At 44.9% G+C, this 23,937-nt stretch overlaps 1 protein-coding gene across 4 annotated transcripts in view; it reads left to right on the forward strand.

Annotated features, from left to right (window-relative positions):
- Positions 1-23,937, forward strand: part of KCNMB2 (potassium calcium-activated channel subfamily M regulatory beta subunit 2) — a 313,774-nt gene that overhangs the window by 123,331 nt on the left and 166,506 nt on the right. The window contains exon 2 of one of the 4 annotated variants that reach the window (XM_083739922.1): positions 8,648-8,692. The exons of the other annotated variants lie outside the window; for them this stretch is intronic. Within the exon in view, the coding sequence (XP_083596048.1) occupies positions 8,648-8,692 (45 nt within the window). The remainder of the gene's footprint in view (positions 1-8,647; positions 8,693-23,937) is intronic. 4 annotated transcript variants of the gene reach the window in all.

Below are 23,937 nucleotides of genomic sequence, written 5' to 3' on the forward strand. Positions count from 1 at the left end.
TAAGCTAACAGGAGCAGAGTGCGCAGTCGACTAGTGCTTCCACTCCCAGCACTTCTCTGTCATGTCTGCAATCTACTTCTCTCCTCCAGATATCTGTACCAGACATAACTTAAATTAAGCAATTTAACTGTCTCCACTTTCAGGAGTTTACAGCCCTCTAAATTACAGGTCGTTCAGAAGGCAGCAGTCTGGATTTTAAGTAGGTTGGATCGCAGAGCACCTATTAAACCCATCCTGCATGAACTTCAGAATTTGCAATTTTTTGCCCCTAACTTGGGAATTGCCAGCTTTGAAACTGGCCTGTGTGGCTGACCCCTTTAAAAGTTGTTCGAACCATAGCAATTAGAAGGTGAAGCTATTTAGCTCCACCCTTTGAAAAAATTATCCTGCTGATTTCTGCATATCAAAACTATTAAAAGGAAAGGACCAGGACAGGCTGCTGGTTTTTGTTGTTGTTTTTTGCAGTGGCGTAGCGTGGGGGGTGCAGGGGGGCCGGCCGCACCGGGCGCAACATCTGGGGGTTAGGATTAGGGGGCACAAATCCACAGGTTAGCGGGCGCAAATTACTTGCCTTGCCCCGGGTGCTGACAACCCATGCTACACCACTGGCTTTTTGCTTAGCCAGTTGGCAGCTCCTTTTGCAGGTGCAGGTGCTGATGTTGAACATCAGTAGCAGTGTGGGGAGGGTGTAGGCATAAAACTGCCCTCCCCTGTGGCATCGCTGCTGCTTACCTGGAGGGGGGACTGGGCACCTGCAAGTTCCAGAACTGCACAGATGCTCAAGCAGGAACACTGGACTGTTCTGCTGGTGGGTCCATGCAGAAGTGACCTCACAGACACCTGGCCCCAGCTCAGCCCTGTCTAGGTAAGCTGCAGTGACGCTGTTCACTTTTGCTGCTGGCTTGGTTTTGTGTTTCATGCTTAGACTCTGTGGTTTGTTTCTTATTTGTGTTAAAGGTAGCTGACATAACTTTTTACCATATGTGGTGGGAATGTAGAGAAATTACAAATTTTTGGGAAATGATATATAATGAGTTGAAGAAAATGTTTAAATTAACATTTGCAAAAACAACCAGAAGTACTTTCGTTAGGGATTGTAGGAAAAGACCTGCCAAGGAAAATAAAGATTTTATTTATGTATGCTACAATGGCAGCAAGAGTCTTAATAGCACAAGGATGGAAGAATGAGGAAATCCCGACAAAAGAACAGTGGCAAGAGAAATCGATGGACTGTGCAGAATTGGTGAAATTGACATACAAACTGCGAGACAAGGACAACTGTGACTTTGAAGAACTTTTTACAAACTATTTAAAAAAACAACAAAATGAATTGGACTCCTTGGCAGGTTTTGAATAAACATACACAAATTTATTTCTTGCTAACATAACAAACAGATAATTTAAGGATCTTTACAATTTTACAATATGCAGAGAATAACATGTGTTGAAAAATCAGAGAAAGGAGCTGAGGGAAGTTTGGGGGGAGGGTCTTTTGGGGGGAGGGGGGAAATGGAGGAAAAAATGAAGATGATGTGTTTTGATAATTTATTATGTTGAAATTCTTAATAAAAATTATTATTATTTTTAAAAAAGGTAGCTGACATGTTGCCCTCCAGGTTGGACTACAACCCCCATCATCCTTGACCACTGGCTGTGCTGGCTGTGGCTGATGGGAGCTGGAGTCCAGCAACATCTAAAGCATACAGTGGTGCCCCGCAAGACGAATGCCTCGCAAGACGGAAAACCCACTAGACGAAAGGGTTTTCCGTTTTGGAGGCGCTTCGCAAAACGAATTTCCCTATGGGGTTGCTTCGCAAGACGAAAAAATCTTGTGTCCCCCTGCGGGGTTTTTTTCGTTTTTTTCGCCCTTTTCTTAAGCCGCTAAGCTGCTTATCAGCTGTTCCGCTGATGAGCTGCTTAACAACTGATCGCTGGAAGCCGCTTGACAGCTGTAGCGCTAATCCGCTAAGCTGTCAATGGGCTTGCTTCGCAAGACGAAAAAACCGCTAGACGAAGAGAATCGCGGAACGAATTCTTTTCATCTAGCGAGGCACCACTGTACTATGTTCCATTCCTAACCTCTGTGATGGTCCCTGATGAGCAGAAAGGCAGCATATACCTTTAGCCAACTAAAAAAACGTATCCCTTGGTGCTGCAATCATTCCACCGTGAATCTTTCAGCCCAGATCTGAAAGACATTCTGCTCTGAGTTAGCAGGCCTAAAGCTTCCAGGCTTAAAAAAAAAAAAGCACCACTGCTTCAGGGGAAAAAACAGAATTGAAATGAAGATGCATACCACTGTTTGCAGCGACAGACCTTGGTAATATGCCTCCCTGTGCGAGGCCAACATTTGCCCCCCCCCTCCATCTTTGGGAAGGAGGTAAGAAGACTAGGACCCCGTTAGACCCCTGTGCTTCCTTCCAAAAGCCCGGCAAGCTCTTATCAGGCTTTAAGAAAGCACCTTCCTTGACTGCCGTTCCCCTACTTGCACTGCCCTAAAGTCGCCTCTGACTGTTTGAGTGATCCTTAGCAGCATGTAGCCACCTGTAAACAGCCACCCATAAAACGCTGCTGTTACAAAAGGCAGTAACCAGCTAGTCACCTTTTGCTTAAGGCTGTCTAAGCTTTGGAGTCAAGTGCTCAGACCAATGTGGGTCTTTCTAGGGCTTTACAGTGAAGATGGATTTGGGTCCCTCCTGTGCTTTGCACCAATATACTCCCTGCCTCTCTCTCTCTCTCTCTTGCTCCCTCTCCCTCTCTCTTGCTTTCTTCCACTCTTGTTTCCTCTCTGCTTCCTGAGAAGCCTTATTTATACCCTTGAGCAAATACTCCTAAATTTCAGAGTCAAATGGCAGTGTGGGATTAGGAAAACACACCGAAACAGCTGGATTTGAAGTGGCACATGGCAGGTGTACCCGTGTTGTTTGTTCTGAATTGATGTGAAGGGGTGCACTGGGGACTCTTAAGCAGCCAGTTAGCAGTAAACAGTCGGTATTGTTTGGAAAGAAATAGAGGGTAGGTGATTTGTCTCTGCCTCGCAGGGCAGAACTACACATTCCAAAGTAAACAAGGCTGTGGTCCAAGATGGTAAAGGTAAAGGTAAAGGTACCCCTGCCCGTACGGGCCAGTCTTGACAGACTCTGGGGTTGTGCGCCCATCTCACTCAAGAGGCCAGGGGCCAGCGCTGTCCGGAGACACTTCCGGGTCACGTGGCCAGCGTGACATCGCTGCTCTGGCGAGCCAGAGCCGCACACGGAAACGCCGTTTACCTTCCCGCTGGTAAGCGGTCCCTATTTATCTACTTGCACCCGGAGGTGCTTTCGAACTGCTAGGTTGGCAGGCGCTGGGACCGAGCAGCGGGAGCGCACCCCGCCGCAGGGATTCGAACCGCCGACCTTTCGATCGGCAAGTCCTAGGTGCTGAGGCTTTAACCCACAGCGCCACCTGCGTCCCATTAAGATCCTTCACAATATCTTGTTTAACTTAATCTGTTTGTTTGTTTATGTTTTTATGTTACACACTTTGTGTTTATATGTTGTATGACATGTCTGCTTAAGTTACAGTGATACCTCGGGTTACAGAAGCTTCAGGTCACAGACGCTTCAGGTTACAGACTCCACTAACCCAGAAATAGTGCCTCGGGTTAAGAACTTTGCTTCAGGGTGAGAACAGAAATCGTGTGCCGGTGGCAGGAGGCCCCATTAGCTAAAGTGGTACCTCAGGTTAAGAATAGTTTCAGGTTAAGAACGGACCTCCAGAACGAATTAAGTTCTTAACCTGAGGTACCACTGTACTTGGTAGGCGGTGTTGTGGCCAGGCTTTTGGCCCCGCAGTGATCCGGCCAAAGGAGGTGATCAATGCCCTCCTCATCACTGTTTAGCCATGTCCAGGGGTGGCCCTCACTGGCCACTCAGTGCTGGCAGGGGGCATGGCCACAGGGACATTTAAACCATGGCATAGCCCTTCACTGAATCTCCCATCTACCCACCCTCTTTTTATGCTTTGCTATGATATGACCTTGCTTTGGACAAATGTCGGCCGCCATATTTTTGGGGCCGGGCAGGAGTTCTTTCCACTTGGCAACCTGGGTCCAGACATTTGGTTTTTGCCTACCTCATAGCAGTCATTGCAACTTTGTGACATTAGGCAATAGGTAATAATAATAATAATAATAATAATAATAATAATAATAATTCATTATTTACACCCCACCCATCTGGCTGGGTTTCCCCAGCCACTCTGGGCAGCTTCCAACAAAATATTAAAATATAATAATCTGTTAAACATTAAAAGCTTCCCTAAACAGTAAGTCTTTGTTTAGATGGAGGGGAGGTTGTACCCTCTGCCTGCCCATCCTCATTAGGTTAATACAAAGCCCCGGTGGACATTCAGTTATGCACCGCTCCTGTGCTTTGTAGGATTAGAATCTTTCTTGCCCTGTGCATTTTGATTCATAACCTGACATTTCAGTGTTATTTATTACAAGATGGATGGGCATTTTGGTCGCAGCTGCATATGCCCAAAGGACTGGAGCCAGATGATAAGGCTATCTTCTTCCAAAGATATTCCTGCAGGCAATGGTGATGCAGAATGTAATATTACATATCTTGAGATGAAACTTTTTTCATTAACGAGGTCCCATTGCTTAGCCATGCTGAAAAAGTTTCACTCGTCTGTGCAGTCTGTGTTTTTCAAGATCAGAGCTACGGTAGATATTTTAGATAGCCAAGTGGTTAGACTTGTTGCAAACTGGTAACGAATGTAGGGTTAAACTCTTTTAACTCTTTGATTCATTGTTTTTCCAAATGGTGCTGATTCCCCCTGGAACAATCTGATATTGGCGATGCAGGGTGACTGCTTATCTATTTTGTTTTATTTCAAGTATCTATGAATTGCTTGCTTATTTGTTTTTAAACATTTTCTTCTTGCTCTTCGGCACTTGCCCGCACACCCAGAAAGCAGTCAGAAAATCTTACAAATGTTACTCCTAAAACAGGCCCTGCCTTCGTATTTGCATTCTAAAAGAAATGACACAAAAGGAAAAGGAATTGGGAGGGAGGAGGAAAAAAGAAATGTCAGACAGTTGAAGGAACAGGAGTGGAGATGGGACAGGCTGTTGAATGGACCATTGATATGGCCATGCTTATGTCAGTGTATCAGCCTGCATCCCTGTACAGTGGTACCTCGGGTTACATATGCTTCAGGTTACAGACTCCGCTAACCCAGAAATATTACCTTGGGTTAAGAACTTTGCTTCAGGATGAGAACAGAAATCGTGCTCCAGCAGTGCGGCAGCAGCAGGAGGCCCCATTAGCTAAAGTGGTGCTTCAGGTTAAGAACAGTTTCAGGTTAAGAACGGACCTCCAGAATGAATTAATTACTTAACCTGAGGCACCTCTGTATGTGGCAACTATTGATGGGGCAGAAATTCAGCGCAATTCACTTTTTAATAGAACCCTCCTTAACTACCCATTTCTGAAACAGCTTGCAAAGGAAACACACTCATCCTTCAACATTCACACGCCTCCAAATTTTGCGATGCACTTTGGCAACAAAAAAGATTCGTACAAAAACACCCATGTTAACAGAAAATGTACAAATCAATGCATAGGTCAGTATAAACAACATAGAAAAATACATTGCATGCAAAAACGTGTACGTTAGCCAGAATACACACTAAAACGGTAACAAATTTTGTGAGGACTTTTTAAAAAAATTACAAACTGATGTAGAATGTGGTGAGGTGAAAAAATGGGGAAAGGAGGAACTGGACTGGACAAATTTATCCATCCTTGGTGACAAGAAACTTTTACAAGAGATTTAAACTGGTACGAAACAAAGCAGGACAGTTTTACCTTCGTCCTAGGCCCCTTTTTAAGATGAGATGCCTGGGGCTGTATGTTCAATTGAAGCTTTCCCCCTTCTTAGTCACTCTTCTGTGTCAATGTCATATATATTTTTCAGCTGCAGGGGGAGGGGGACTAGATATGAGTACAACCTCTTCATAAACCATCTATAAGTGACATCAGGATTTAATACAGCGCTCTGTTAAATTTTTTATGTCTCAAAATTTGAAAGACCAAAGGATAAAACCCTTTAGTGTTGACTTTGTAATGTGCTGTACGCTCTCTGTCTCTCCAGTAAGGCTGGGAAGAATGCGCTGTAGACCAGGCATAGGCAAACTCAGCCCTCCAGATGTGTTGAGACTACAGCCCCCATCATCCCTGACCACTGGTCCTGTTAGATAGGGATGATGGGAGTTGTAGTCCCAAAACATCTGGAGGGCCGAGTTTGCCTATGCCTGCTCTAGACCTATCTGTGTGGGCCCCTGGAGGCTTTCCCAGGCCACAGCCCTGCCCAGCCCTGCGGCCCACCCTGGAGCACTCCCAGAATGCAAACCTGATGTACAGACCCACCCCAAGCAGGCTGTGTTTGACACCCGTGAATGGTTAACCCAAGTTACAATGTACCTCGGGGTATTCTATTTGGTGCTCTTCAGATGTTCTGGACTTCAGCTCCCATGAGCCTCAGCTCACACGGCCAGTGGTGAGGGATGATGGGAGCTGTAGTCTAGCAACATCTGGAAGGAACGCCTGTTGTACGCGATTTATACTTTTTGCCGTTCCTGTCAGGCAATATATGTTGTGGGGATTATTTCTGTAATGCTTTAGTCGTCAAAAACGGCCGCCATCCCTAAAGAGTCTCAAACTGTACCTGTCTGAACTTTTTATAATAATTTATTTTCGTCAGCTAATCCATTTTTTAAAAAACAAGACCGATAACTGACAGCTACATCTGTGGTCATTCAGCTGTATTTATAACGTATTCTTTAAAAGGGTAAGAAGAGTTTCCAACCTATTATGTATGCTTCTAAGGCCCTGCCCATCAAAACCACATGTCTTTAGGGGAGCTTTGCTGGAGTTAATTGCATATAAATTGAAGCTGAAAATTACTTTCTTAAAGGTAAATCTGCACAGCCAGCATCAATATTTACATATCAAACACCCTCCTTTTGCTAAATTCTCCATAGAGTAATTTTGTCTGGAGGACCTTGTTCAGCCAAAATGTAACTTGCAGGAAGAAGACTCTGTCACTCTGAGCCACTTTCAGATGAGAAATCCTGTCTGGTAAATTATAAAATAAGCAGATCTCACACTTTTTTAATTTTTGCATGTAGTATTCTCTTATAGCCTGGTGAGATGGCTATTGCAGGTGACAACTGATGGAAGGGCAGCCTGATGGAATCAAATCCTCCTCCAACATTCTTATAATTAATTTCTTGTGACTTGAAAGTGCAGTAAGATATATGGGAACTCAGTTAATTAACAGATAGGGAATATATTTTTCCTCTTCCATTATTTTTATGGGACAATGTCTGCTGTAGCTCAGTGGTAAAACATCTGCTATACATGCAGGGTGTCTCAAGGTCAATCCCAGGTGTCTCCAGGTGGGAGGGCATGACTCCCTGAAATCCTGGAAAGCCATTGCCAGTCACTGTAGACCAGAGTTTCCCCAAACTTGGGTCTCCAGCTGATTTTGGACTACAACTCCCATCATCCCAAGCTAGCAGGACCAGTGGTCAGGGATGATGGGATTGTAGTCCAGAAAGAGCTGGACCCAAGTTTGGAAACCCCTGCTGTAGACAATGCTGGATCAAGGTTCTGAAGCATCTTACTGTGTTCCTATGACCACCTGATATATCTTTGATGTACACTATGAAGACAAAGGACTGTGGCTCAGTGGTAGAACATGTGATATACATTTTTAAAAGTCCCAATTTCAAGACTTTGCATCTCTAGGCACAGCTAGGAAAGACCACCTAGAGGCCCAAAGTACTGCAAAGCAGCTGCCAAGCATTATGTAATTTGGAAAAAAAAATACTGAACTAGAGAACCAAGGGATGTGATGCACTATAGGGCAGGTAAACCACAGGTGATATAGGAAGCTACTTCATACCAATGCAGATCATTGGTCTTTCTTTCTTAAAATTGTTAGAGAAGCATGAATGAATTTCACAAAGGGAGGTTGGGTAGCTGTGGTGGTCAAAGGACCATGGCTCATTGAAAATCTGCCTATCATTTCCCCAGGATTTCAAGCACATCTCTATTTCTAAAGCAAACTGATACACTTTATTTTGCCCATACTCGTAGCATGGCTTAAACTGGGATCTAAAACCCAGGTCTTGTTAGTTTCTGTTTGCCACTGAGCAGCTGCTTAGAGTCACAAGGCTCTGTTTACATTCCAGAGACATTCCAGGCTATTGGAAGTCTCATGGGAGAGGAGACGGATGTGATGTTCCTGGTTTCCTGTTCCTTTGTTGTTCAGTTGCTCTCTGCTTTCATAGAGAGAGGATGTTTTTTGCCTGCCTAGTTAAGAAATAAAACTCTTTACCATATAGCCCAAACCTCTCGTCTCGTTCCTGTGCTGGATTCTCTGCTGAATGGGGGAACGTTCCTTTGAGCCTTATTAAGGTCGTTAATTATACCTCGGGAGGGCGATTCCAAAGGCTCGGCCGGAGGAAGATGAGCTTTATCAGCTTGGCCGAGTGGAGATCCCGACAGGTCTGCCAGGTCCAGATCCTCTGGGCTCCATCACGGACATCATTATAAGGACTAGTAACTTACAATTTCTTGTTTTCTCTCTGCAGACTTATCGAAGACAATGAGCCTTGCCAAACCCTGAGTAGTAAACTGTAAGTGTGATTAAGCACATAGTCAAGGGATGAAAGAAATATTTTTATTTCGTCCAACCGTTAAAACCTAACAAAAACCCTTTCTTGACACAGATTCTCTTTCCCTTGGTTTCTAGAGCTGGAGCAGCTTGTGGTTTCAGGGCAAGGACATTTCTGTTTTTCTCAAGGAGAAAAAGAACTTCCTGGGTACATATCCTACTGTACTGTCCTGAGTTTTACCTACCATGACCCCCCAGCTGCCCCAAAGAATCCTGAGAATTGTAGTTTGTTGAGGCTACTAAGAATTCTTAGCAGCTGCCGCTCCCCTTCACAGAATCATAGTCACCGGGTTGTGTCAGCACTCAACAATCTTGTGGGATGATGCAAAAGCCCTTCTGTCAAATCCTCTGAATACAGAGATGCCCACAGCTGTGTCCTGAAACGTGAGCCAAAACTGTGGCTGCTGATGCGTTGTTAAGGTTTCACCCTCCCTAGGCTATATCAGTCCAGAAGGACAGGCACACCCACTGTACTTAGTTCCTGCGCCTCTTTATAAATTATGCACAATAATTCACTCAGCAAAATTATTAGTCTGGAACAGACATTGCTTTGAAGGCCATCTGTAGGGCCAGCTGCTGGGAAGGGACATGTGTACAATGCAGGTTGATGTGCTATTGCTCTTGTGGATGAAAGAAATGGTTACTACCATCCTGGCTGGTGCCCTCTGGGATAGAATAGTGGAAAGTGGGAAACCAACAATAGGTGGAGCCAGAGCCAGTAAGAGGTAAAGGTAAAGGTAAAGGGACCCCTGTCCATTAGGTCCAGTCGCAGATGACTCTGGGGTTGCGGTGCTCATCTTGCTTTATTGGCCGAGAGAGCCGGCGTACAGCATGACTAAGCGACTTCTGGTGAACCAGAGAAGCGCACGGGAACGCCATTTACCTTCCCGCCAGAGCGGTACCTATTTATCTACTTGCACTTTGACATGCTTTCAAACTGCTAGGTTGGCAGGAGTAGGGACCGAGCAACGGGAGCTCACCCCATCTCTGGGATTCGAACCGCCGACCTTCTAATCAAGCAAGTCCTAGGCTCTGTGGTTTAACCCACAGCGCCACCTGCCAGTAAGAGGTAGAGCCAACTAATTCTGCACCCTCCTCCCTGCTGAGTTCTACAAGGGCAGGAATGAGACCAAGGCCTCATTCTCACAGCAGTTCATTCCATTTCCTTGATGTTTCCTTCACTCCACCTTATCTCCACCTTATACAGTGGTACCTCGGTTTTCTAACGTAATCCATTGCGGAAGACCGTTCGAGGTCTGAAACGTTCAAAAACCAAAAACTCAACAGCTGACAGCTAGACCTCAGGATCTTGCATTCAATGGAAGCTGTGTGGCATGTTCAACTTCCAAGGCATGTTCGAAAACCAAAGCACTTGCTTCCGGGTTTACGGTGTTTGTAAACCAAAATGTTCGTCGACGTTCGAAAAACTGAGGTACCACTGTATTTGACTTTTCACATGATATAAAACCCACTTCCAGAAAACTACCAGAATACAGTGCATGCTTAGCACTCATTTCTGTGCTATTTGATTGAATCCAGAAAATCATGGGAGTAAAATGACAAAATTGGGGGTGGTTAAGCAGAGTATAATTATTTGCTGCCATTTTCATGGGGAAACAGAAGCACACATGTGCAGAAAGGGTAGGGGAGCAGCAACTTTGTCCAGTGAACTTGGTTGTCGGTGTGAATGAAATGCAGTACAGCTTGCCAGTATATTGGTCATAAAGTTCTACATCAAGACTGAAAGGAACATTAGAGAACAGGTCCTGCCAACCTAGCAGTTCGAAAGCACCTCCGGGTGCAAGTAGATAAATAGGGACCGCTTACCAGCAGGAAGGTAAACGGCGTTTCCGTGTGCGGCTCTGGCTCGCCAGAGCAGCGATGTCACGCTGGCCACGTGACCCGGAAGTGTCTCCGGACAGCGCTGGCCCCTGGCCTCTTGAGTGAGATGGGCGCACAACCCCAGAGTCTGTCAAGACTGGCCCGTACGGGCAGGGGTACCTTTACCTTTTACATATGCATTGTTGTCGTTGGCTTCTGTCTGTCTCAACAAACAATGGAGGAGAGCACATTTGGGGGTGAGGGCAAACTGCTGGAGAGCTACAGCACCTGTTGTGGCCATGTTGACCAATATGGGAGAGATCAGTTTTGTTGCAGCTGGGGCAGATGACGGCGTCTGGTTGTGCTGCTGCAGATGCAGCATGGTGTTTCTTCTCTCTGCGCTCCTCCCAGCAGTCATTCATCCTCTGGTCACTGCTATGAATGTACAACCTGTCTCTCTCCAGGCACTGTGGTCATCTGCAAGGGATTCTCACATGGTGGGGTTGGTGTTGACAGCCTTCATGCCTCATTTAGAGACCTCTTTGTAATGCAGAGTTGATCTGCCAATGGGTCTGGTGCCTGAAGCCAGTTCCCCCCAGAGCATATCCTTGGTGATCCTGCCACCTTCAATTCTGTGGACATGACCAAGCCAGCACAGACGTCACTGAGATAGCAGTGCAAATGTAAACTAATATTCCCCATGTCTGGATGCGCTTTAAAGGAGGAGGTCTGGTTGCAATTAAGGAGGGAGGCAGGTGGGGCTGGCTGATTGCAGACTCAGGTTGGTGGCGTGCCATTCGCCCTAGTAGAGCATCTTCCACTGGTTACTACAAGGCCATTGTTTAGAATGTGCTTAGCTGCTAAGTGATGTCCAGGATCTGTTCCCTCTTGGAAGTAGTTAGTTTTGCACATGACGGTGTGCAGGAAGGAGAAGAAAAGGGAAACAGATTGAGCACAAGTGACTGACTCCATCTTAACTTGCTTTTTTCTGCAATTGCTCTTTTGGGGTGTTACAAAACATTTAACACTGTGCTGCTCGACCAAAACATAGCATTTAGCAAAAGACTTGCCTGTACAGCAAGCAGGCTACTCGGCTTAATTAGCACATTTGGTTAATTAGCAAAGGGAAGGCAGACGAAAACTTGCAAACAGCCAAACAAACAGAGAGAGAGGGGGGGGGAGAGGAAGAAATGAACTGCTTTTTACTCTAGTAGTGTGGAGCATCCTTCTACTATTGAAGGAATCCAAATATGAGAACGACTGGTCAGAGTTTTCTGGTGCAATGAGTTCCACCTGCCTGAGGGAGTTTGGGCTTACGTTTCCTTAAGAGCATCCCCTTCCCTTCCTATGCTGCCTGGGGAACCACTTTTGAAACTGAGTGAAATTCCAAAGGTAGCCTGTGATGATGGCATAAAGGCAGAGTTTGCTACTCATAGCAGGAGAGGGACTGTGGCTCAGCGGAAGAGCACTACAGGAAGGGTCATAGCTCAGTGGTATAGTGTCTGTTTTGCATGCGAAAGGACCCAGGTTCAATCCCATCATCTCTAGGTAGGGCTGAGAACATCCCCTGCCTGAAAACCCAGACAGCCCCTGCCAGTCAATATGGACAATGCTGAGCTATGTGGATTGATGGTCCAAGTCAGTATAAGGCAGCTTCCTGGACCACAGGAAGGTCCTAGTTTTAATCTCTGGCATCTCCAGCTAAAGCAGTCCTGGGCCAAATATCACACACACACACACACACACACACACACACGTTTTCATGGAACCATTTGTCCCTCACGAAAGAAGGATTTCTGGCAATTTATTTGTGTGTATGGGGAGACAAATTCTAATAATTTTGAGGGGACCTGTCATTGTTTACGGGCTAGAAGAGGGTTTGTTCTTCTTTTCCTGCACAGAAGTGTTCCTTCTCAATTTTGAACAATGCAACCTCCTTTTTAAGGGTGTTTCTTGGTAAACTACAATAGCTACTCCATTGACCAAAACCAAAAAGGAACCCCCTCTGCTCTCCTACCAACAATGGTCACTTTCCCGCCCCTAGAAATTATTCAACATCATCAGGCGCTCCAAAGTTATTCCCATTTCTCGAGGCTGTTTTTGTACAGCTCCCAAACTCCCCGAACTGATGAAATCTGGGCTGAATACTTTGGGCCCAGTGTAAACGACCAGGTAAAGTAAGGGACATGAAAGGCCACCTGAGACCCTGAAAGTTGCTAACAGTCAAAGTAAACAACCATGAGCTAAGATGGACAGAACAGCCAGCCTATTATAAAGCTGCTTCTTGATGATCCAATGGGTTGGGAGTCAAACATTTCACTGGGCATGCATACATTTAGCCCATGCTAAAACAGTTATTTGGACACCAGCCATTGTTTCAACTTTCAATATTGGTTGCTAAATTTATATTCTGCTTACTTGCCAAAATGGCACCTAAGCAGTTGACACGTATAAAACTGATTATAAATGACATGATTGCTAGTTTTCCAGCAAGTGCCAAATGAAAGGCAGAAACATCATTACTTTGCAGTAGTTGTCCTTGTCCCTGATAACCATCCATCACTACCTAATAAAGCTTTTTTGCAAACAGGCGGGAGTATCAATGGTTTCTTGGTCCAGGTTAAAGGTTTATCTAAAGTAAGAGCAGCCAATGTATATGCAGGACTGGAGATTATATTTGCCAGTGACCATTCTGGATTCTTTCTCAAAGCAATATACCCTTGTTGTGGCGATGGTAGTCAACATGGTGTGATGTAACCTGAGGTATTGCGAAAGTTCATAACAATCCTTCAGCATGCCCGATGGGTAAGGATGGTGGGAGATGAAGTCCAACAACTTCTGGAGAGAATCACATTGCATTACTCCTGGACTATAGTAATCAACACTGTTAGGCCAAGAAACTGCCCAAACAGCCATCCAGTTTGGATGTTCAAAGACCCACAAAAAAGGTAAAGGTAAAGGACCTCTGACAGTTAAGTCCAGTCACAGACAACTCTGAGGTTTTGGCGCTCATCTCGCTTTACAGGCCGAGGGAGCCAGCGTTTGTCCGCAGACAGTTTTTCTGGGTCATGTGGCCAGTATGACTAAGCTGCTTCTGGTGCAATGGAACACCAAAACCAGAGCAGCACATGGAAAGGCCGTTTACCTTCTCACCAGAGCAGTACTTATTTATCTACTTACACTTTTTGGTGTGCTTTCAAACTGCTAGGTTGGCAGGAGCTGGGACAGAACAACGGGAGCTCACCCTGTCACAGGGATTCAAACCGCTGACTTTCTAATCAGCAAGCCCAAGAGGCTCAGTGGTTTAGACCACAACACCACCTGCGTCCCTCTCAAAGACCCACAATGCCCCTATAAAACTCTCCTGAAATCTCTGAACGATGAAAGTGCAGGAGAATGAAGTCTGAGTCATGGTCACCTTTCACGGGGAGTCAATTTTAGCTCCGGCTATAAGTTTCCAAAGGGAGCCAAGATGGCATAGCCTATTATATCCCAAACTTACTCATCCATGGACTGATGGTTCCAGCTTTCATTTCACAGTGCCCAATGTCCAGGTAGCAGATGTCTCTTACCAGTGAAGCCTAACTGAAATTTCCACCCACAGCTGAGTTGGTCAGCACAGCTGCCAACGCTTTTGTATTCCTGTCCTGCTTGGGTTTGTGGGTTGTTGTTTTTCAAGCCCAGGTGTGGAATGAACCGTGACATATTTGAGGATGTTGCATCAGATAGCTTCAGCCAGGCATCTCTCAGGAGGTCCAAGCAGTTGCCCTTCCAGGTGACAGATTCTCTCCTACCTAGTTTCTTTGCATGGTCTTTTTTTATTATTGGATGGGGCAGGGTACATCCTGTGAAAGTTTCTTCTTCCTCCTTTTGCAGTGTTAATTGGCTGGCACAGCTATGGATCCAGGGATATGAACAAATGTGTCAGTGAGGCTCTGGAGATGGAACACATCTTTTATATACAGAAGGTCCCAGATTCAAATCCCAGAATCTCCAGTAGGCATGGAAATATTTGTCAATTTCCATTCCATTTATTTCTCATCTTAAATTCGGTTCTCCACATTTTTCCAGGACTTGAGTTCTTGTGTCTTTTTTTAAAACCTCACAATTTTAGCAGTTTAGTGCAAATTTCTCCTAATAAGCACATGCTTCTGTGTGGTTTTGACTAATATGAACATTTTTTGCAAGCAATTTCCCCATACATAATGCATGTTTGTGTATTATTTTCATTAATATCTTTATGAACACTTTCCCCTAAAATATGCATGCTTTGAAACATTGTTTGGTTGGATAACTACATTGCAAAAAAATTTTGGTTCTCCCATTGTTTTGGGCAGTGTTTGCTGCATATAACTGCCTTGAATACAAAATGATCCAATTTCCCTCCACATCCCTAAGCTTCATTTAAAAAAAGATTAGGTAGCAAGTGATGTGGTGGTTGGAGGGGAACGATCCTGCCTGAGACCTTGGAGAGCCACACCCATTTAGAGTAAGCAAAACTTCCTATATCTAAAGAGGGAGGAGGTGCATTCTTCCTCCTTCCCATTCCCTCTCTCTTTGAGCAGTCTCTGGAAATTTCTAAGTTTCCCCATGCAATTTCCCACCTACTGGGATGCAATTACCACAATTCACTAACAAATTCTGTACTTAATTGCAAAACTGAGCCGTGCCCAACATTCTCGAAATAGCCATTGATTGTATCTTCCCCATATAACCCACAGATACTGCGACAAAAGCAGCTTGTCTGAACATTGTCAACGAAATTTTCATTTCCAATTGGCTCTTCCTTAATAAGCTTGCTATATGAGGGATAAACAGGCTGTTAGCTCCTTCCTTTTAGCAATCATTTCCCCAAGAAAGGTTTTTCACTCGGCTTAGCCTTTGGCTTGGGTGTGATTTAGAAACATCATCTCAGCAACTTTATTATCTCCTGCCCAATATTTCATCGCTCTTGCCCTCCCAACCGAGCCTTAGGTATATTGATATTTTAACAAGGCTTTGGTTGGCAGAACAGTGCCTTTAAATTATTGCAGGGAGATTAGACAGTTCCTAAAGTAACAACTAAAATAATGTTCTGCGGTGCTTGTGAGAGTTTGCTATGGGGCACCAGGATCTCTACTATGATGACACCAAACTCAGCAGCATTGTCAGAAACTCAACTAAATCTAATTCCTGGTATGATGGTGGACCCTGTGAGATGGCTGGCAGCTGGACTTGGGTAGATCATCCCAAAATATACAACCAGATGAAGGCATTTGATTGGGGAGGGGGGAACACATTTACATTTCTGGCTCTGACCAGCTTCAGGCAGCTTGGGACCAGGATACCTGAAAGGTCACTTTCTCTCCTATCTACCTCCTCTGCACGTAACCCAAATTAGAAGCCAAACAGGGGTGATTCAGGTGAGGTGTTCACATCCCTAAGTCAGATGGTATTATGAGCAAGGCATCACAAGGACAGCCTGAGTCATTCTGGAGATTTAAAGGTAAAGGTAAAGGGACCCCTGACCGTTAGGTCCAATCGCGGATGACTCTGGGGTTGCACGCTCATCTCGCTCTATAGGCTGAGGGAGCCGGTGATTGTCCGCAGACAGCTTCTGGGTCATGAGGCCAGCATGACTAAGCCGCTTCTGGTGAACCAGAACAGCACACGGAAACGCCATTTACCTTCCCACCAGAGCGGTACCTATTTATCTATTTGCACTTTGATGTGTTTTTGAACTGCTAGGTTGGCAAGAGCTGGGACCAGGCAACAGGAGCTCACCCCGTCACAGGGATTTGAGCCTCTGACCTTCTGATCAGCAAGCCCTAGGCTCAGTGGTTTAGACCACAACACCACCCGCGTCCCCGGTAGATTTAAGCACCCCTAAATTGCTTTATTTTCCCATAAAAAATAAAGGGATAGATGAATTTTAAAAAGTGAAACCAAGCTAATGGCAAGGAAAGAGTGTGCATCTGCGTGAGGAGAGAAGAGGACATGGAGGAGTGGGCTATTTCATATTGACAGACAAGTCTAGGTTCTAATCAAAGTGACTTACTTTTTCTCAGAGTAATCCAATCAGAGTGATTTGGGGGAGGGATGAGAAAGTAAATAAAAGCATTTACCTCAGTTGGTTAGAGGTAGAGGGAAAGGACAAGGGAATGGACTCCTGGACAGTTAAGTCCAGTCAATAATAATAATAATAATAATAATAATAATAATAATAATAATAATAATTTATTTATACCCCTCCCTCCCTAGCCAAGGCCGGGCTCAGGGCAGCTAACAAGCAATAATAAAAACAAGTTGAATGAATACAACTTAAAAACAAAATTAAAATACAGTGGTGCCTCGCAAGACGAAAATAATTCGTTCCGCGAGTCTCTTCGTCTAGCGGTTTTTTCATCTTGCGAAGCACCCCTATTAGCGCATTAGCGGATTAGCGCTATTAGCGGCTTAGCGGCTAAGTGGCTATTAGCGGCTTAGCAGCTTAGAAAAAGGGGGGGAAGCAAAAAGACTCGCAAGACGTTTTCGTCTTGCGGAGCAAGCCCATAGGGAAATTCGTCTTGCGAAGCGCCTCGAAAAACGGAAAACCCTTTCGTCTAGCGGGTTTTTCGTCTTGCGAGGCATTCGTCTTGCGGGGCACCACTGTACAACATTAAAATATTGAAACATTAAAATATTAAAATGCAGCCTCATCACAAGAGGAGAAAGGAAAAAGAAAAAAGAAAGAGGGGGAGAGAGGGAATCAAATTGGCTCCAAGCCAAAGGCCAGGCGGAACAACTCTGACCTACAGGCCCTGCGGAAAGAAATCAGATCCTGCAGGGCCCTGGTCTCATGAGGCAGAGCGTTCCACCAGGCCGGAGCCAGAGTTGAAAAGGCCCTGGCTCTGGTTGAAGCTAATCTAACTTCCTTAGGGCCCGGGACCACTAGGGTGTTGCTATTTATGGACCTTGAGGCTCTCCGTGGGGTATACCGGGAGAGGCAGTCCAGTAGGTACGAGGGTCCTAGGCCATGAAGGGCTTGAATTTGAATGAATTTTACTATAGAGTGTGGTCTCATCTCCACTTTCAGGCCGAGCAAGCCATCGTTTGTCCACAGACAGCTTTTCTAGGTCATGTGCCAACATGACTAAACCGCTTCTGGCACACAACACACTGTGACGAGCACCGGAGCACATAGAAACACTGTTGGTTAGAACATATGGGACAGCCGCATATTCCTGCATTTCAGAGGGTTGGACTAGATGATCGTCAGGGTCCCTTCCAACTCTACAGTTCTATGATTCTATAATTTGTTTTTCACATGGTGGTTGTTCTTCTGCAATTTCTGTCCGGGAAAGCAGGACATTCAGAAAAGAGGTGGGCTGTTGGCACCCTTCCCAATCACTTCCAGTTCCCTAACCAACAATTTTGAAAACCAACACTTCAATCGATTAGTGTTCATTCTGCTTTTTTGTGATAGTTTGGTTGTTGTTTTGCAGACGTCTAGGAGAGCTCTGTATGGGGTCATTCCACTTCTTTAGTCCTAAGTTCAAATGTATGGGTTGTTTCCAATGCTGCAATGAGAAGATAGTTATATCAGCACCAGAATTTCTCCTTGCAGAATGGAATCATCTCCCCCCTGTGCATAGCTGTCAACCTTCCCTTTTGTGCAGGGAATTCCCATATTCCAGCGCCATTTCCCACTGCTTCCTGCCGCTATCCCGGATTGTTAGATATCCCGTAGACTGTTCCCAGGACAGGTGAGGCTGCTGATCCCTTATTTTCGAGGTTGCTGATCCCTTATTTTCAAATCTGAAAGTCGACAGCTATGCTCCTGTGTGCTCCCTAAACCTGTATTGGCTGTTTCCTCAACCCCCAGAACACATTTGAGGATGGTTCAGGGTGTGGTGAAGGAGGAATTCCCTTGTGCTAGTGCTAATCTTTGCACTAGCACAAAAATGTCATTGAATGCAATACTGTGGCTTTTCCTGTTATATACTTGCTCCTTTTTTATTGCAATCCACGTCTGCTTTCAACAAACAACACCGACTTTAATTAAGAACATAATAAGAGCCTGCTAATGGCCCATTTAGTCCAGCATCCTGTTCTCACAGTGGCCAACAAGACGCCTGTGGGAAACCAGCAAGCAGGATTCAAAGACAAGAACACTCTCCCCTTCTCTGGCTTCCAGCAACTGGTATTTAAAAGCATTACTGCCTCTGATTGTGAAGGCAGGGCACAGTCATTATGGCTAGTAGCCATTGATAGGCTTTATCCTCCATTATTTGTTTTTCATTCCTTTTCTATCTTAATTTTTCTTTAGGTTTGTGCAAACTTCTCAGAGAGTTTCTCCATCCCTTGCTGCTGCATGGGCACATTTCTTTCTTGCTTTTATTAGTTTATAATTGCTCTTTTTTATCTCCAGGTTTTAGTCTGCTTGTTCAAAGTCCCATCCTCCTCTCTTTGGCTTCACAGTGAATTGTTTCTGTTCAGCATGATTAATATTTCCCTTAAAGCCTTGTCCTCCTCCCGCATCCAGGGGTGGTACAACTCCCCCTCTCTGTTAAGCCTGGTTGTCCCTTAAATTAGCTCCCAGTTGTGTTATTCATTGCCAGTCTATTATTACCGATTTATTCAGGGACACCTTCCTCGTGTCACCAGTTTTCAAACTTGATTGCCTACAAAACACTAGGGGAAGAATATGGATTTCTAGTTTCCCCACCCCAAAATGGCAACATCTGCTATGCAGCTACTGTTCTGAAAGTCGGTAGGTTTCATCTCCCCAGACGGCTTGAGAATTACATCCAGTTCTCAAAGAAATAAATTTTAAAGGTTTCCTGGCTGAAGAACCCTGGCTTCAGTTTGCCAGGCTTAATCCACTCTTGCAGGGTGGGGAGACTTTTTTGCCTGCAAATTCTATCCACTTCTGTGAAAAGGGGAAAAAATTAGCCTCTTTAAGATTCCCTAATAGTCAATTGGGAGAGGAGACAACAGCTTCAGATTTAGCAGATCTGGGATGGAGTGGCACTAGGGAACCCCACCCCCCAGCAACAGTGTTGCTTTAGCATATGTGGGTGGGACAGGATGAGGAGGAGAGCCAAGCTGTGCAGATGCATTGGTGGGAGTGCCTAATTGGCTCTGCTGGTACATCGGCACAGCCCCAAATTCACCACCACCCCAACACATCCATACTCCACCCAGGCAAAATGCAGAGACCCCAGTGTCAAGAGGGATTCTCTGTCCCACCACACATACAAACACACACACACACACACACACACACACACACACACACACTGCTCCTGGATAGGACCATGAATTTCAGCAGAGCAAATGTTATTTCTGGTAGAAAGCTCCAACCCACTATCCAAAACGTCCCTTATTCAGCAGTCCAGAGAGTAGGGTCGCAGAGTTGGGCAGGTTCATGAAGGAGTGTGTATTCAAGACAACTTGAGGCTGGCCATCCAGACACCTGCAAATCCAAAAACTTGTCATTCATTTGAGTCAGTTATGGTATCCACAACCACTGAGGGAGTGGGGAGACAGAATACATGTTCAACAGAATACATGTTCAACATTGCAAACCTAGCTCTGAAACGTGCCAACGTTTATGGCAAGAGTGGAGAAATGGATCCGGTCAACTGATGGCTGATGCTTATTAAATGCAAAGCTTTACGGGCACTGCTGACCAGCTAATACACAGTACCCACAAACCGTCTTTCAGCCCAACCTATAGCCTTTACCTGCACCACACCTGACATCATATAAGTTGCTTATAATTTTGGGCTCTTTCAGTAGTATTAGCCTCTTGGAATCAAGTAACTTATTTGGAGAAAGACATTCCTGAAGTTCTCCCTGCTGCTGCAACAACTGCGGTCAGGGCCTTGAAATGCTTTTGAGGTGTTATCATCCAAGGAAGATCTTTGAAACAGGATCTTATCCGGAAGCCTGACTCTTGACAGCTGCTTAGAGTTTTCTTCAATGCAATCATAATTATTATTGTGCTATACGGTTCTTTGCCAGCCTTGCTGAAATCCACACTTTGCAATGGTCATGGTATTTGGTCGACTTTATTGCACATTTCTCATTATCAATATATTGTTATTACATTTGTGTGACCTTCAGCACTTTTTCTTGTGGTTATTGTATGGGTTCCCCATGGCTGCTTTATGCAATCTCTCATGTTTTAGACATGAAGCTTTGTTGGAGAAAGAGACAGGCTAAAAAACAAGATGAATGAATGACTAGATGAATGAACTTGTGAGCTGCCATGGAACCATCTGCTTCAACGTAGTCCTTCATGCTTAAACTTTCTCAGTGATGTTGGGCACAGATTCAAGTTGCCTGCCCATTGTTTACTTCTGAGGGGATGGCAGTGATGTTGACTGTCCCTGAGGGATCCTCTTCCACACTGTAGAAGAGAATAGAACAGGTTTGTAAACACAAGCAATAAATCCCAAGGAGACTTATCTGGATAACAGCTTTATTTGGAACTGAAGGTTCTTGCATGTTTCTCCAAATTATCTGGCTTGCCAGAAGTGAGCGATGGATTCTGGGAGTGTGAGATATGAGCCAGTGTGCCTCGAGAGCCACTGCGCCTTATCATGTAAATCTTTGTTTCAGGACTCTTTAAAATTCACATTGCTTCCCTGACAAAAATGCAGCTGCTCCTGTACAACGGCTGCGTGATGGGTGCGCCTTCTAGAATCAATTTGGGGAAATGTCTGATAGTACGGAAGCAGACTAATTGCTTTTGAAAGAGTAAATACACAGACATGTGCAGCATACATGACAATACCTGCATGTAGGCAGCCTGACCTTCTAGACTACCTGCCACTAGTCTCTTGTCTTGACATGTGAAGGAGGACAAACACAACAGCCCCTGGCAGCAGAAGACACCTTTGTGATTAGAGGACCCCTCCTCCGCTTGAGAATAATAAAGACACGTGGACACAGTATATAAGGTTAATGGGCTAGAAAAGGCCACAACTTTATTGATTACAGCATGTGAGAGGTATTGGCTTAGGCATTGGACAACAGCAAATTTTGACTCCACCCATTCGGAGAGGGGTGAGTCTGACAAGGATTATCCACTAGTAGGGGGAGCCTGTTATGTAAATACAACTATAAGCTCTCCCCTGATGTCACCGGGGGTCGTGCCATGGCCCCCAGCCACACAGGGCATCAGACAGGATCCACGACCGCCGGATTCCTTTAAAGGAATACCCATAAGTGAAGGGGTAGGCGATGGCCACACCCTGCCCTTCATACACCAACAACACATTCCAATGCCTAACCACCAAATACCGAGAAAGTTGTGACGATTGCTACGAGGTAGGCCTAAAAACCAAGAGGCCGGTGCCAATTTGCCAATTGGGAAAAAACTCCTACCAGACCCCTAGGGCAACCAAGGTGACCAACCATAAGGTCCATAGCAAGGCCAAGCACCTTTATCAGAAAGAGTATGACAACACAAGCACAAAGTTTCCTGAAGGGGGAGCAGGTTGGAATGAGCCCTGGGCAAAATGCCACCCAGCTCTCTCCCAGTGCCACCCTAGTCCTCCATGTTGGTGGTGGTGGTGGTGTCTTACTGAATTTTTATCCCACTCTTCCTCCACAAGGAGCCCAGGGCAGCAAACCATATATACAATCTAAAAACGAAGACAACGCATAGGCAATGTAAAACAGATTAAAACACTTTGAAAACAATCATAGTTAAAAGGCATTTGGGGCTTTATATGCTAATACTAACACACTAACATGATGGTGATGCTGCTGTGATGGTGGTTATGATGTTGTATCCTCTTGCCCAATGGGACTTACCTTTCCTCTCTCCTCTTCTCCTCTTCTCTCCCTGGGTGTTCCCTGTTTGCTCCCCAAATCTGCTCCGGAAGGTTTCACAACCCGCTGGGCCAGATTTTTATAATGATATTTATTAAGTTTTCCAACATAAGAAAAGTTACAAAAATAGGAAAAAAGAAAACAAAAGAATACACAAAATACAAAATAGAAATAGCAAAGAAAAAATTAAAAAAGTTAAAACTAAATCCCTCTTTCTATTATCTTACCACTCATTTGCTTATTTTCTTGACTTCCTCGCACCTCCCTTTTTTGTATTCTATTTAATAATTGGTTCAGCAAATCCATACCCTCTTAGTTTATCCTTAATTTCTTATCTTCACATATTATAAACTTCAATTTTTCGTCTAAAATAAATCCATTTTTACATATTCCTTTGCCTTATTGCTAAAACCTCTTCATTTCATTTCAACAGCATTAACATTCAATAATTTTATAGTGTTTCTGTAAATAGTCTTTAAATTTCTTCCAATCTTCTTCCACCGACTCCTCTCCCTGGTCTCGGATTCTGCCAGTCATTTCCGCCAATTCCATATAGTCCATTACTTTCATCTGCCATTCTTCCAAGGTGGGTAAGTCTTGTGTCTTCCAATACTTTGCGATGAGTATTCTTGCTGCTGCTGTAGCATACATAAAAAAAGTTCTATCCTTCTTTGGCACTGCTGGGCCAGATTTTGAGGGTATGCTAAGGGGTGCTCAGGGTGAGAGGAGGAGCCACTGGCCACTGCATTCAGCTCCGCCCCCTGGCTGCTCCCAAAACGCCACGTGACATCGTGCATCATGATGTCACACGTGTGATGCCGCACATGCAATCTGGCCCCCTCAATCTTCGATGCAATTTGGCACCTCTGGAAACAGGGATTTATCTCCTGGCAGCTCTCGGCACCCTTCACACACACACACACACTACAGTCATAAGAATTATTTGGGTGAAGCCACAACTGTCTAAAGTGGTATGAAACTGCTTTAAACATATAGTGCAGATGGGATCTGTGTGTATGTGTTTATTTGAGCAGGCAGGAGGCATCACTGAGGTGAGGGAGGAGGCAGGTGGCAGGCAGGGCCACCCTGAGGTTGGTGAAGCACTGCTCTATTTTCCGTAACCTCCGCTGGAAGATGGGTGTTGTTTTGAAGGGTCTGTGGCTTGGAAGCCATGGCAATCAATATCGCCATCACCAAATGGTGTTAGAGACTTTCCCATCAGCTCTGTTGTCTCCTGTGATCCAATGACATGTATGAAAGAACACATTGTCCCCCAGGGCTTGCTTTTCCTTTGCATGCATTTTAAGTAACCTCTCTCATATCTCTTTCACAGAAAGCCTTGGTTGATGGTTGCCATGCCTCAAAGGCAGAGGCACCTTCCTTTTGTTTTGTGTTTCTGTTGTGTCATTTCCTAATGCAAATATTTCAATATTTTCAGCAGACGTGTTTGTGTGATCCAGTACAGCTGCCATTCGAGGGGTGGGGGCGCTCTCCTTTATTTATGAGATGTACTGGGAATAGGAGTAAAACAGATGCACGGCTAGATGAAGCCCATTTCTCTCGCTGGTGCTGTTCTGGATC

Source organism: Podarcis gaigeae (assembly GCF_964106915.1).
Source record: "Podarcis gaigeae genome assembly, chromosome: 5".
NCBI lineage: Eukaryota > Metazoa > Chordata > Lepidosauria > Squamata > Lacertidae > Podarcis > Podarcis gaigeae.